Genomic DNA, 16,003 nt, shown 5'->3' with positions numbered 1-16,003 from the left:
TATTTGATCGTCCACCTATCTACCAATTTAGAAATCCAACCATGAGATGGTATTCTAGTAATTAAACCCAGATATCCTTATCTCCAGTGATCATCTTTAACTCACAGCTGTCAAACTCTAGTCTTAAATGTCTCTTTTTCAGCAATGGCTCTGCCCTCACTCATCCCGAGGCTTTACGATGATAGTCTGCTGTCACCATCTGTTGTTAATTGCCATCATTAAGGTTCAACAAGGTAAACAAATTTTCTAGTAGATGTTAATGGCTTCATTTTTCACCTGATCTTGAAGGCTTTAGATCAGGTTGTGGTGTATTGCTTTTAATTGTTTTTCTTTCAACTCTTGCTACATGTGTAGTCATTGTTAGGGATTGCAGCAAAGTCACCAACAGTATGCAAGCGCATTTGGTATAGGTTGCTGTTCAGGACCTGAGTGCAGGCGGACACTGGGAGGCAGTTTGGTGAATCGATGGTTAATTTAAAATAAAGATTTGAGATAAAAAACAACTCAGGCATGGAAACAATTGACATAAACAGATGATCCAAAGAGCATGCTGAAAACTTAGGTAGGTCAGTGCACAGATGCGCAGAAACAAAGAAATACACAAGAAAAAATAAACTGGTAACTACCGGGTAAAAAGAAAGTGAACAGAACTATTATGGCAAACCGCAAAAGGTGAGAATAGTAGAATATGGCAAGACATAATATGCTGAACCAAAACCATGGTGCAACTTTAGAATCCTGACAGAATGTCTACTGTCGCTACATGCTCATCCAGGCTGAGCTAATGCAATCAACTGGGTTTACTGAGATAGAAAACTTTTCATCAATCTGTTTACATTTGAATTGATTTGATTGAATTATCTCTCTAAAGTGAGACTGGTGACCTGTCCAGGTTGTACTCCTCCTCTCTCCCATAGACTCCCGAAGATAGGGACCAGCCACACCACAACCCTGGCACAATAAGCAGGAGAAGATGGATGGATGGATGGATGGATGGATTTATTTATTTAAAATGTCCTTGAGATGAGGTGTTGTGACTGTGTGTGAATATAGGTAAACTGAACTGAATTGAAATTTTGGTCTACTTCATGTTGTCAGACAGGTTCAATTGAGGAGATTTCTTGATTCTGTTGGACTGACTACACTTACCAGTCCAGTCAGGATCTGGCTGATTCAAGTCAACTCACATTAAGCTATGACTTTCCAACAGCAGCAGTCATATTTCCCCATGAGGCCGTGCTTCATTCCCAAAAGGCCACACTTTTACAATTTGGTTTGATGATTTTAGCGGGGGAAAGTAAAATAAATATTTAGGCAGCAAATACTTTTTCACAACCGTATGTGTTGGATAGAGGATAAATCGAAAAGGGGAGATTTCTCCTTTTTTAACAAACGGCCATGTTTGTGACATCTAGTCACAGTTGTTCTCCTTTCATGGTGAAAAAATTTGAAATTTGAGGAAATAGTATGTTGCATTCCTTTACACGTGGTCATTCCCACTTGATGCTGATGTTTTTGCCACATGAACTATCAGGAATTTGTGGGAGGTGTGCACAGGAACACAAGTATTGTGCGAAAATGTGCATTGATTCTCTGTATCTCTTTATTTTTCTCAGCCTTCGGTACCTTAAACTCCATCAGTGACGCAGTTATTGAGATTTCCAAGCTTCCATCTAGATGACTGAAGAGCTGAACAGGCGCCAGTAGGAGAAATGGAGGATGTAGGAGGGGAGGAATGTGTTTGGTAAATTGGCAAAGAGGGGGTGGTGAGAGGAGGCAGCAATGTGGGGGAGCTGAAAGAAATGAGGAGAAGCCGAGTAGCAGGAAATGAAGGACAAAGAAAAGATGAAATGTGCAGGAGGGTAAATAGAAAGGTAGTTGAGTTCAGGGGTTATAAGTGGTGTTGTCTGCACTCACTGCAGGCCTGTGGATGTTAACTGTGGGGTATCTGGAATTTGGACTCAATCAGCCAACGGAAATTATCAGGGAGGTTGAGGTTTTTAAATGAGACATGCAAAAAGGAAAGTACCCTTCACTTTCATTCTTTTGAAAATAAAAAAAAAAACTCATAAAAATGCAACTTCTTCTTATACGGCAAAAGAGATCCAGCTTTATCTCATATTTCACCTTTATAAGGTACCAAAATTAGAAAACAGTCTCAACCTCATACTTTACCTTAGAACTGGGTCAGAGTGGACAACAAACGTTCTGTCACACTGATCATTTACAAATCTGGCACTGCTTCTCCAGACTGTCTAATCTTAAACTCTTATCTAAGAACTCAAGGACTAAAATCAGGATTATAACTCAGAGCTCAGTGCTATAAAAAATTTCCTCTCATGAATTTCTCTCCTTCTACTTTATCATCCCACTCTTCAGATCATCTTATGATAATAATCCAAGTAACTAATTACTCCCTTCCTTGCTAAATCATCACTTTACAATATGAACCCCCTTTGAAAAAGGGAGCTCGTATTGTAAACAAAAAACAATATCGTCAACAAAAAACAAAAACAGACCTCAAAAGTAAGAAACAAACTTACTGACATCTTCAGTGTCTACAAAGGGTCACAAAGGCATTTCTGAGGCTTTGGGACTAAAGGCCAATTTATGCTTCTGACGCATAGCCTCTGCAACTGTCAAATCTGTCTCTGTGCTAAAAAAAATATTGACTACGAGTCTGGTGGTCGCAAACCCACGCAGTCCTCAAGCGGAAGTGCACAGGCAAAAAGCAGGTGTGATTGGTCCTTGGTATGCCTTTCTGGTTGACTGTGTTGTCGTCCTTCTGGATTCGGTGCCGGGGCGCACCATTTTTATAAACCAAGGAACAACTACGATGGACAACTACGACGAAAGGCTAATCGGTTCTATTTGCCAACTCAACCAACAGAACCTGTTCCTCTTCGATTTCTAGCAACTCTAGTTCCATCTTCGTGACTGTGATATCTTGCAGACGCGCCATTGTTGTTTTGGAAAATAAACACTCTCGCTGGCACCGCCGAAGTTCTCGTGATCATCCGTAGAAGTTCTTGCGAGTTCTCCAATAGGCTCCCCCTCGCGCTTTGGCTGGAAACTGCTGTGCGTCCCTAGATTCACCAAAGCAGTACATAGCTCCGTTACTACCCTGGATAAAGTTCTAACTGTTGACACCGCAAAAGGTGAAGAGATAGGAGCTATGAACATAAGATCCTAAATCTCATTGAGATGTTGTTGCATAATCTTTAATGCATCAATCATGCTCAAAAACTGTCAAATATTTCTGAATTAATACTACTTTGCATGGAAGGGGTAAAGGAAAATTAATCAGTTAGGATGTTAAAGAGGTAAAACCAGGTATTCTGAATTTTTAATGGAAATTGTTACTTACCACGGTTACACTAGTTACATTTTCACATAGCACCAGCTGGTTTGGTAAGCCTTTCCTCTCGATGAAGGAAATCGTTTGCAAACAGCTTTTTTATTTGCTTTGATACTAAAGTTTGCTAATTATAGAACAAGTCTTATGTGTGACAAAAACAGCACAGGTTCTTTCTCACAGCTCTGTATATGTGAGAAAAGAAACATAAGATTCTCGTCAGGTTATTAATACATCAGCTGTGTGAAAAACCCTCCAGATCACTATTTTCTGCACATTGTACAGTATTACCAGTGCTTTTCCAACAAACAGAGAGCTGCCCTGCAGCTCCACATTGCAGAGTTTCCCTCTGACTACACTAGCAGTAAACACAGACAGGAAATGTCCTTCAACGGTTCTCTCTTATCAACAACTGACATGGAATCACATTAGAAGGACCACAAACAACAGACCCATGTTTGAGAGCAACCTTCTTGTTCCAGTTTTTGTTTACTTTTTTCTTTTTTGTATCCTCTCTGTTTTGACCCAAAAGGTTCTTCCTTTTTTCTGGTCTTGGTAGAAGTGAGACATGCATCATGTTTGGCCTTTACATGTGCTTATCATTGCAAAAGGTTTTATTGATGTATCAACACTGATGGAAAGCTATGTTACTTTGCCAGAAAATCCTACATATTTAGAGAATATGTTAGAAATAGGGATTAATCTACTGTGAATGGTAGATTTAGATCAGCACATTTGTCTTTTTTGAAAAAGACTGACAATAAACACTTTTTTATGTGAAACTTAGTCAGTTGCTTTGAATTTTGGTGGTTTTGTCAAGCTCTTCTGACGTGATATTTCATCAAAATCTAGTTGGAAAAAGCCATAGGTAAATAGGAGCTTTAATGATAAGGTAGTGGCACCATCATGCTGTGGGAATGTACCTTCAGTGACAGTAAGACAGTAAGGCAGTAAGAGTTGATTGGAAGATGGATGAAGATAAGAGAACAACCCTAGAAGAACGCTTGTTAATCTGGGTTCTTTTGAAAGTATTTGCTGTTTTTTAGTAGGTCTTAAAAACCAATTCAATTCAGACTTTTTTTTTTTATTAGTAAAATATTCCCAAAACTTTTCACCTCGTAATTTTAAGCTACTTAGTCTTATCATATAAAATCCCAGCAGACAGCATTGTGGTCATAACATTGTAAACAGTTCAAGGAATCTGAGAAGTTTCTATGTAGTCATTGACATATACTTAAGTTTATCAGCAAGCAAAAAAGAAAATATTATGATCTACCACAGCAGACATAACAGCTGCTGCTTTTCTGTCATGTTTGGGGAGTCTTATTTCCTGCCCGAGGCACAACAGGGCTGCTAATATGTGCAACCCTTTGTGACACTGTCTCAATTTTATGTCCCAAAAATAGAAAAAGTCGAGAAGCATCTGAAAACAAAGCGGGGTGTCAGACAAAGCAGGCAAATTCTGCAGAAAACCCCCCACCAAAACTTCCTTCTCCAGTCAACTATGATCACTGTCAAGGTTTGAAAGGTTGGGGTGGGTGGGTGTGACAGGAGAGCAAGAGCCAACCAAACAGCGCCATGACACAACACGTTCACTTCCGAACACAAACACCCTGTCAAAAACATTTAAGTAACAAACCAAGGGGTTGATTTTACATTTGCAGCATTAAAAACACCATTCTTTTTCCATTTCTGTTCTTGCAAAACCTGCCCATTTGAGCAAAAACCTTGAGGGTGTGACATAATGAGTGCAATCTGCATGATTTTTACTGAATTTGCATGAATAATACAAATTCTGGACACAGTTCCAATAAGCCTCATATGCACCCTTAGTTTCCCCAATGCAAAAAAACTCTAAATCCTTCAATCTGCTCTAGAGGAAAAGGGTTGTTATGCACTTATCTGAGTCACAAAATGCAAAGTCATTTGACAGTCATCAACATCTTTCGTTGGAACAACCAGAATACAGTTTTCTCATTATAACAAAGGGTTTATATCATGTGGGTTAGCTCTGCAAAACAGATTTTGAAAGTTTAATCAGAACAACCAACCCGAGACAAGAAGCAGCGTTAAAACCTGCTCTACAAGCTTAAAAGACTTAAGGTTTTTTTTTTTTTTTTTTCAGTATTCAGCTGACAAAGATGCAGCTTGAATGCAAAAGGTGGTAATGTACCAAGTATTGTAACAACAAATTGTTGGTTTTCACATGGACATGGTTAGCCTTTCTACTATTCTTTTGTGCAGTTCATTTCTTGGTGTGGGTGGGTAGGAGGAGCTGGCAGGGACTTGCCAAGTTGTCATTATTGTCAACTCATAAAGGAGCTGATCTTTTTAACAAGAGCACCTTCCTCCTCCCCTTGATTTCTCAAGCTCAGAGCTTATGTGTGTGTTCATGCCTACATGCCTTCATATGTGGCGTGGTCTTGCCAAAGAGGTGGAGACAAAGGCAGGATGTGATGCAGCACTTCCTCATTCATCCGTTGGATCAAGCACAGTGCAGAGAGCGCCACCTCTTGTTGTATTGTTACCACGACAGCAACGTTCTGGTAAAATTCCATTCCCCTCGATGAGGAAAGCACAAGTGCAGACAGGCCAAAGTGAAAATACTTGATATGATCTAAGGAGCCTCATGAGTGTTATTGGGAAATCCAGTCATGTGTGGGTTAGAACAAGATTCTGCAGTATTGTTGTGTTTAACAGCTGAGTTGGTTTATTCTGTAGGTTGTTATTCTTTTAGATAAAAAATATTGAATACTGAAGGACCCCACCCATGCCAACTTAAGGTTTGAAGGCCTCCTGCTCCTTAGAAGTTGACAAATCCACTTAAAAGCTCTTAAATCTAGCCATGCAATATCTTACTGCTATCACAATGTGCACTCTGATCTGGAAATGTAAACATTAACACCGCTAAAAGCTTCCTAGAAGCTTTAACTTCCATTTGGAGCTTTAAAGGCTGCAGAGTAAAGAGTTACCAGCCCTGGAGCTACAGTATTATCCATAGAGACACTGGTGCAGTTTTCCCTAAGGGCATTTCATCGCTATCTGTGGGAAAAAACATGAATTTTGAAAGCAAATTTTTCAATTAAGACTCACCAGGGTGATTTCCATCCCTAACATGGAGAAGTTCCATTGTACCCACAGCTGAGTCAAAAGTTAATGGAGCATGCATAGGTGTGCATGGGTAAAACATAAAAAAAAAAAAAAACTAAAAGAGTAGGAGACTGAACAGTAAGAATAGATTTTAAATGTAATAGAAATTTGGTAAAATGGCAAAAAAATTCATTCTTTGATGAAAGAAATGTGCATCTGAACGATGCCTTTAGGTCATAATGATGCAAAATCGACTTTAAAAGTCGAAAAAGAAATCTTTTATGATATTTATTTAAATTGAAATTTGATGAGTTTTCCGGAATAAACCCGAGGATCAAAACTATTTTAATGTTACTTTTTCGTTCCATGTAACAAATATCACCTTTTGTTCATTTTAAACTGACAGTCATTTTACATTGAAATCACCTGACAAAGATGTGAAAATGCTTTAATTTTTTAAAAGATTTATCAGTAGAAGACAAATAAAAACATGAGAGATGTCGTCTTCTCCAGCAGAATCCACTGCCTGGATTTTGGCAGCCAAGGGTGTGGCTCTAAGGATGAGGGTGTCTAGAAATGCAGAAACATACATAAAGTCATGATGTCACAACATTGCCATCAATTTCCCATCCTATAATGGCCAAAAGTACAGGTAAAGTAGGCGGTAATTGGTATATATAGCATTTTTTTTTATTTCAGAGACACTAAAGTGCTTCATTCATTCACCCATTCACACACTGATGGCGGGAAGCTACATGCGAGCCACAGCTGCCCTGGGGCACACTGCCAGAAGCGAGGCTTCTGTACACAGGCAGGACACAACTGTAGAGATGGACGGACCAAGACAAACTTCTGCATCCTACGCAATTATAATAATTTCGAGACTTTTAGGCTGCTCAGAGCCTACAAAGGTGCTGCAGATGACAGTACCCTGACTCCTTTCTGCTGAAGCAGTGAGCATGCATTTCAAAACTAAACATGTTTTAGACAATATTTTTTTCTCCATTCCTGGCAGGGCTACTCTGATTCAGAGAAGGAGGAGGAGAAGAAGATCGGGGAGGAATACAACCCAGAGAAAGATGATGATTCATTCACATAAGAAGAAATGCCTCGAGCTGACAGACACTTTCCTGTTAAAAAACAGTGAGAGGTATGTGCAGGATAAATACAGTCTTTCTGCAATGAATGGAGAGAAAAGATTCGAACATTCATTGATAATGAATGTTCAAATCTTGCATGTACATTTGTGCATAAAAGCAAAAACAGACTAGTTACAATAATTGGATACTATGCAGAAAAAAACAGGGATGTAAAATCTTATCAAGGCTTTTGCGTAGAGTTTAACAGCAGCTTGAAGGAACTATCTTTGAAAACGCTTTTTTGTGCACCTAGGGTGCAGGAGTGTATCATGGAACAAGCTCTCCAGCTTTGACACAGCTTTATGCATGGTGTCAGAGATGTTATTTTTTTTTTACCAGAGTCCTTCTGTCTCCCACAACTTGAAGTGGATTTGGAGGACAGAGGGGACTTTCCTTATTAGATTATCTCCCTTCCTCCTCTCAGCTATGATGATCCTGATGATGATCCAGCAAATTGCTCCTTAGAAGATGGCTGGTGCCACCGAGTTGACAAACTGGTTGCATCTGTTAAATTGTAAACTGTGATTCAGGTACTCATTGTACATTTCAAAATTTCAGATTCTACTTCTTTAAGATTTTTCATGATACATTTAAAAAAGCAAAAAGCAGTAAATTAGCCTTATTTGATGTGTTAATAAGATCTGTAAAGTGTCTTGAGATGACAAATGTTGTACATAAACAAACTGAATTGAATTAATAGCATAGTGTATTTTCTGTTCATGAACAATCAATTGGATAAAACCTCTGATGAGGTTAATAAAAAATTAAGGTGAATATAAATCAATATGAAGATACATTTTAGTTTTATAATATATTTCGATTTTATTAAAATAATAAGGAATACTCTCTTAAAAACGCAGAAATTTGATCAAAATTGGGAAAATTATCAAAACTGATTCCAAGGACTTTTAAAGATTGCACAGAAGCCCTGTCTGTAATTCTTAAAGTTGACTAACCTATTGTAACATTCTGACTAATATAAATTAAAATTTTATATTGAAACTCTGAAAATAGTGGCAGAGTATGTATTTGCCAAGAGAATCTGTAAGATATCAGATTTTTTTTTTTTTTAAAGGACTGACATTAGCATTAAACTGCTTTAAATGTCAATATTGTTATTTTCACATAAAGATGACTCTACATCAGCATGAGAGTCTGAAATGCAAAAAACAGTCATAGAAAAATCTGGGAAGCTGTCAATTTAATAGCTACAAGAGCAAATTTCTGCCATTTAGTATGGCATGGGGGATCTGTGCTTAGAAATTAATGAAGAAATAAGAGGAGTCGGTCTGCTGAACATCCCAACTATAGCTAAACAACTGTCAGCAAGGAGTTCAACATAGAAGTACAGAATTCTCTTACATAATTTCATTTTATGCGGTTTATTAATTTAGAGTTACAACACATAGCCTACTACCCCAAACCACTTTGGAAAAAAAGTAAATTATCGAACAATGCATTTAAGTTCTGTTTTCTATTATAATTACTAAAAGGAAAAAAAAACAAAACAAAAAAATAAATAGATTGCATCAAGTCTTGATATGCAGAAGTCCCTCCTCCTGGATGAGCATGTAGCCACAGTGGACAGTTGCTTGCATTGTGTTGTTGACCTTGTAGCACTCATTCATGTTCTGAAAGGGGAAAGAAAAACTCCCCTTTAACAGAAGGAAACCGCTCTTAGAACCAGACTCAGTGTTTTAGTGGCCATCTGATTATCAAGTTGGGGTTTGAGGGGAAACACAAACACGGAAACCTACAAAAGCTCAAATCCAGAAGAACTTTCTCGGCTAAAAAAAGTCAAAAGGTAACCTGGGCAGTGTTTGCCCAGTGGTTAGAGCTGTGTGCTTGTGCTCTGAAAAGGTTGCAAGTCACCGTTTCGATCCCTACAGCCGGCACTCTAGGTCTCTGAGCAAGACCCTTAACCCCACACTGCTCCCCGGGCGCCACACAACGGCAGCCCACTACTCCCCAAGGGGATGGGTTAGAAGCAGAGTTAATATCTCCATTGTGAGATCAATAAAGTTCTATTTCTAATGGCTGTACTATGTCCTTCAGTGTTTTTATGTAGAGGCAGAAGAACATTGTTTTATCTTATAAGTGAGATACCAAGTCACATTCCCCTTCAGATCAGATAATACCTATCTTTGTCTATCTGTCTCCTCTGTTGTGTATTCCTGTCATAAATCACAGATCTATAATTACATGAAACTGGTTTGCTGACTCTAACAGCCTTATAACAACCACCTGCAAGGTGTTCACTGCAATGCTTTGACGTACAGAAGAAAATCAGTCCTGACAGCCAGAGATGATTCTAAACATTCAATCATCTTTCTCTTTCATAACATATTATTGCACCACAGCAAAAAAGACTTGTCTCGTCTTGCTATGAGATACCTTCTCGAATTCCTGTCTTGGGGCCTGTTTTCTGCTTTTGCATTGCAGCTACAAGTTTCTGCTTGCTGTATCCAAACATTTGGTCCATGGTTCACGTAGAGGCTCCGACGTAGTCATACTTATCCAGAATAAATTAGGTTACATTCATATATTTAGAGATTATGTCTCATTATCTCTTTTCATTGACAGCTTTAAAGGGTTGACGTCTACACAGACTGAGTAATCCATCTTTGTTTACAGTGACACATAAAATAAACAGAAACCTTTGTGCTTCATGTGGGAAGAACCTGAAATACTGAATACACACAGCAAAAATCCTTTATGAAAAACTATAATCTTGCAGTTCATATTTTGATGAATAACAGAGTGAAAAACAAAGAATCAAGGATCTTATGTAATACATTTGCAAATCATATATTTAAAAAGTCTGTTATGACTGAGAACTTAATCCAGATTGGCTCATTATACTCAAACTGGCTTCATCAAGGATAATATCCTCATTAAAATAGATTTGAGTCATTCTGCGCACAATCTTTGTTAGACTTAAGTATGAAAGTCAATATGAACCAATAGCACCATCTAGTGGTAAAAACCGTTAGGTGTTTTTATGTTGTTGTTTTTTTTCATTCACAACATGGCTGCTCCCTGTTTTGCGGATTTCTATGCAGGAAGAAGCTGCAAACCATGAGGAAAACCCGGTAATTTTTACCATAGATATATTTAAATCTGCATCAGTAAAAAAGACGCGCACTTTTGGAAGAGCGCTCTTTGCTCTGCATTCACGGAATTATGCCAAAACATTCTCCCATATTGAAACTTACCATTGTGTTGTTTGTTTACCAGTTTACCGAGTTGAATTAATACATTTCACAGCTGAACAAAAGGGGAGAACTTCAGAGGATCGTATTAAATTATACTAACTGAAACATTTCTTTAAAAAAAAAAACAGGAGGAAATGCAAATTAAAAAGAAAGAAAACAGATGAGTTGTCAGACTGTAATGATTAGTATTTCTTTGATGCTTTACATCTATCCAGGAACTCTGACTCAGTCCAAGACTTTTGCGCTTTCCAGAATTTAAAACCTCTGCAGGCTTTTACAAACCGGGAGGCAGTAGCATGACCCAAGGACCATTATAAAACGGTTTATCTCCCTGCTATCTTATTGGCATTCTGGCAGTAGCATTTGAATATAAAGCAGGGGCCCCTCAACGAATTTGGGGCCCACTGAAAGACAATTCATATTGCCTCCCTGCATTTCTTGTAATTTCACGGGGTGAGTTGATTTGTCATTTACTGCTGAAAACCAAGTGAGGACACAATAATAATTTATTTTACCTCTGCATTTTTCTTATATCCTAAAAATATAGCAGAATATATATTTTGGGGCCATCCTCATTCATCAAGACACTTTTACAATCATCTAATCTGCAAAAAAATAGCGTATTCTTCTATTTTTGACAAGAAGCCATAAATTAAAGCAGTATTTTTAGACTGTATTAAGAATGATAAGAAAAAAGAGACATGTTGCTTATATTTGCTTATGAGAAAACCCTGATATTTTTAACATGGGTGTGTACACTTAAAAAAAAAAAACAGAATAAAGCTCTCAGTTATCAAATCCAAAATATATGAAGGTTATAAGGGCATTTGCATCACCATACTGGAAAGGCTGTTCCTGTTCTTGAAAGGTAATGGGTTGTACAGTACAAGCAGCATATATACTAAACTAAGAGACTTTCATTGAACAAACGACCGAATTACAATAAAATGTTGCTTAAACAGGAGATTTCTAAATAGAGATAACCTGTAGTGACACTTTTTCAGGATCACTCCATCACTCCTCAAACCACCTATGAAGCAGAACCTAAATTAGTTGGTAAAAAGTGGTACCTATTGTACCTCATCTGCTGTCTCAAAGAACCTTAGATAACAGTGGTACAGCCATAAGTTACCTTCCAATTTCGAGTGAAAGAGATCACAATCTTTCACATACATATAAATATACCAGACAGATATGCAAAAATATGTTGTAAAAGGCCATACTCTTTAATCTTACCAAGGGAGCATATGGATCTTGATTAAAGTGGCCCAACATGAAGCCTTGAGAAATCCTACATTGGATTTTTGTGAGCTTTTTTGTGTTTTTATATCTGATTTTAGTGCTTTTAAATGAGAGTTGTCCTGAGCTGTCAAGTTTAGTTTGTTTAGGCTGTTGTCATCGTATGATGTTGTAACTTTCAGCTTCCTCTCTCTATAGACACAATGGAAACAAAGGAAGTGATCAACCTTGCTCTTCAGCTACAGAAGTTAGCTGCAGAGCAAAGCTTCAGGAGCATCATGACCCTGCTTGATGATCTTGATAAGGCGAATATAACTCCGGAGCAGCTGGAAACAACGGATATCGTCAAAGTCCTTTATAAACTCCTAAAAACTTGTTCGGGGAGTAGTGTGAAGAAAAAAGCAAGGAGTTTGTTGTCAAGGTGGAAGAGGCAGTACAGTAGAGAGAGGCAGGAAGACAAATGTTTGGGTAAAAACACAGGTTCTGGAAATTCCTGTGGAGTTTCTTTAGAACCGATAGGGGATAGTAGTGTTTCCAGGGATTCTCTTCCAGATTTTAAACAGATTTCTGGAGCTAGTAAGGGAAGTGCATCAGAACGGGGATGTCACAATTCCACTGGAGTAAAGACCCCCAGTTCCTGTGACTCTGTGAGAACCAAATGTGTTAATCTCCTGCTTGCCGCCCTCCACCCTGAGCCTCCTGATCAAGACAAAGCACCAGAGCTCGCTAAAAGCATCGAGCAGCACCTCCACAACCTCCACGGAGCCAGCCATCTCAAATACAAAGCCAGCATAAGGTGCAAGCTGGCCAATCTAAGGAATCCCAAAAATGGCCACCTAAGGGCAGGACTCCTTTGTGGCTCTCTGGCTCCTGAGGCTTTCGCCCGAATGTCTGTAGAGGAGATGGCCAGTGCTGAACTGCGTCAACTACGGGAGGAATACTCGTCCCAAGGAGTGAGCGAGAGGCAGCTCCCCCAAGGGTTGGAGGGTACGCCGACGAAGAAGATCCACTGCAAAAAATGTGGAGGATCAGACTGCAGGGTGACACAGGTGTCTAGAGGAGCCCTGTTTTTGCCTGCGTGGGTGAGGCGTGGTGGCCCTGATGAGGACGCAATGACCTTTGTGACTTGTAGCCGGTGTGGCCAGCAGTGGTACCACAGCAGCTGGGTGTGCCTCTGAATCAAAACAACAGGTTATTTAACAGCAGTGATTGCTTAGTGATTATCTAAAGGGGGGATTTTAATAAAAACATCAGATGGTTACAGATAATTGATTCTATGTAAACTTTGTTTGCATTTTCTTCTTAATCTGAAACTGAGAATAAGTTTGGCTGCTTGAATAAAAGTCCAAACAGTGCTGCTTCATCTTTACTAAAGTAAAGTCACTAAATTATGAAGCTGCTGCCCGAAACCACAGCTTCTAAAATCAGCCAGTCATCATGTTCCCTATGATTCATTTCCTGCCTTCTTCAGGTCTAATATCTAAGAGGTTTATAGACTCAGAGTGGTTGCTATTACTAACAACTTCCTGATAATGTTTGTGATGTAGAGGTCTAAAATGCCTTAAAGTGTTCACATCTCTAAAACCGCTTTTGTCCCATTACAATGTGTCTTCTACGATTGCCCCCCTCGTCAAACCTCTTCCACTGTTGCCCTAAACTAAACAAACACAAAACTGCCACAGATAAATCATGTTATGCAAAAACCAATAAAAACTGCCAAAATGTTGATTTCCTTTTACAAAAACTAAAGTTAACCATTCTCTAATAGATGTTTCACAACTTAGCCCTGTTTTTAAGATGTCAATAATCAGTGTACGATAAGTATATACATTATTCCTCTATATTCTTTTCTCAATCTAAGGTGATCCTAATGCCTTTCTTCTTAAGAGTCCTAAGGCATTAAAAAGGAATAATGGTTGTTTATATTTTGGCCAAAATTTAAATGAATAAGTGTTTGATACCGAATAGTTCAGAAGAAAATCTTAACAGTATAATTATGAATAATAATGAACTTCAGTTTAGCTACCATCTTCAGTGTTAGTAGCTTCCTCTGGTGTTCTGCAGTATTTAAACTGTACTTGTGCTGTGGTGGACCAACATGATTAGTTATATATGGAGATACACAGTGTATATAGAGACATATGCATGCATTGTATTGTTTTAAAAAATCAAAAAGACGAAATAAATATATTCGATATTAAAATATTTGATAAGAAGGCAGGGAAAACTGATAGTACCATCTGGTTGGATGAATAAAGGATGCAGAAAATTGATACATTCACATAAAAAGCTTTTCCAAATCTTTTTTTTTTCTTTTGCATGAAAAGATTTTTTAATTACTTATCACAAATACAATTAAACGAAGCCTTTGTTTAAACATAAAGTCTCCTTTTTATCATAAATCCAGCTGTCTGTCTGGAGTATTTTTTCTGGCCCACATTAGTATGCTTAAATCTGCATTTATAGTTTTTGGGTTGTTCCATTATCTTCAAGTTGCCGGGTTTCTCCAGCCTCTTAAAGGTTTTCTCTCTATCAACTCTTACAGGCCCATTATGCCACATTATGATACAACCAAAGGTGAATTGTGTGTGCCAGAATGAGGGTAAAGAGTTGTACAAATCTCTAATAATGGAAGTCAAAAATGCCCCAATCAGCTTACAATAGCCCATTCAGTTGCTACAAATGAGACATGTGATATCAGAGCATGGTAAGCATGTGAGGCAGTAATACCATATTCCACACCCAGTGGTTTGAAGTTACAAAGATATCAGGGAATACATCAGTCAAATCCTGCCATTTTCTGTTTACACATGGCTTATCTTCTGGTTTATTTGTTGAATTAAGAATTTCACCCTTTTATCACTGAGGTTTCTAGCAATATTCCTGCAAAGAAGCATCAAATAAGGAAAGACTGTCCCAAGTTTTGTAAGATTATTTGCTGAAAAACTGAAAATAACAGAGTAGAATTTTGTTTTCTAATTTGATGCACATAATATCTTCAAAACTTTTAATGGGAAGTTGTTTCCAAGATTAATGACCTAATAGATGTCACATGTATACTTTTATTTGCTGTTGAACAATCTGTACACTTCTTTTGAATGGCATAAAATTAGCATTGAGCAAATTTAGGAGAGTAGCTGCTCTTCAAGAACCAGTTTATTACTTATTATAAAAGCAACACACTTCTGTCTTAGATGAAGACATGCATCCTTGCATGTCCACATTTTTAAATGGGGCTACGAGAAGGCAGTGTCATTGGTACACTTTTATTTACAAGGCCCTTCTTGGATTACTACCCTCTTACATTTGTACCTTACTCACACAGAAAAGCATGGCTTCTTATGCCCTGAGATCCAACGATCAGCTGTTGCTCACTTTTTCTTTTTTCCGTACAGAACTAGGGAAGAATGCCTTTAGCCACGCAGCTCCTGGTGCGTAGAATTTGAAACTGGAAACTGCAAGTTGACTGAGTTTTTATCCTTAAATGCTTTTAAGTTAAAAGTGAAAGAATTTGAAGCAGCCTCAATGATCTGTAATTGTTTTATTTTAGATGTTTTTTTATGTACTTGTCAGGTATTTTAATGTATCGATGTTTCTTATTTAACTTTGCTGCCTCTTGGATAGGAATTCCTTAAAAAAGAAGTTTTTATTCTCAATGGGATTTCCCCCCCTGGTTAAATAAAGGTTAAAAAAAGAAAAAAGAAACAAGTCTAAGAAAAAACTAAATTATTTTAATGGAAAAAAATACATTTAGGAAAATCCTTTAAAGTTGCATTAATTGGCAATACTTTCTTTTTAAAGGTATAGTGTCACAAAAACTCCATTAATAATGTTTTTTTTTATTTTTTACTTTTCTTTTAATAACTACGAAGAACAATTGCAGATTCAATCTCCACCCACCCCTGTGAAAAAAATGTGTAAATCATGCTACATATGTTGTGGATTATGTGGAATCATAGAGGAGG

The 16,003-nt window shown here is 37.9% G+C and overlaps 1 protein-coding gene across 1 annotated transcript; it reads left to right on the top strand.

Moving 5' to 3' along the window:
* The first annotated feature begins 10,579 nt into the window (after positions 1 to 10,579).
* Positions 10,580 to 13,766, top strand: LOC119792285 (transcription elongation factor A N-terminal and central domain-containing protein). The gene is made up of 2 exons (XM_038298864.1): positions 10,580 to 10,676; positions 12,237 to 13,766. Exon 2 carries the CDS (start codon positions 12,242 to 12,244, stop codon positions 13,214 to 13,216), a length of 975 nt encoding a protein of 324 aa, XP_038154792.1. The 5' UTR covers positions 10,580 to 10,676; positions 12,237 to 12,241; the 3' UTR covers positions 13,217 to 13,766.
* The last annotated feature ends 2,237 nt before the right edge of the window (positions 13,767 to 16,003 follow it).

This window comes from Cyprinodon tularosa, unplaced genomic scaffold, assembly GCF_016077235.1.
Source record: "Cyprinodon tularosa strain WSP-4 unplaced genomic scaffold, ASM1607723v1 ctg417, whole genome shotgun sequence".
Classification (NCBI taxonomy): Eukaryota; Metazoa; Chordata; class Actinopteri; order Cyprinodontiformes; family Cyprinodontidae; genus Cyprinodon; species Cyprinodon tularosa.
Note: the sequence above shows the minus strand (reverse complement) of the source record. Positions and strands in the feature narration are given on the sequence as shown.

Excerpts from the sequence above, each read along its gene's own strand:
- LOC119792285 (XM_038298864.1), top strand. The coding sequence starts at position 12,242 with ATGGAAACAAAGGAAGTGATCAACCTTGCTCTTCAGCTACAGAAGTTA.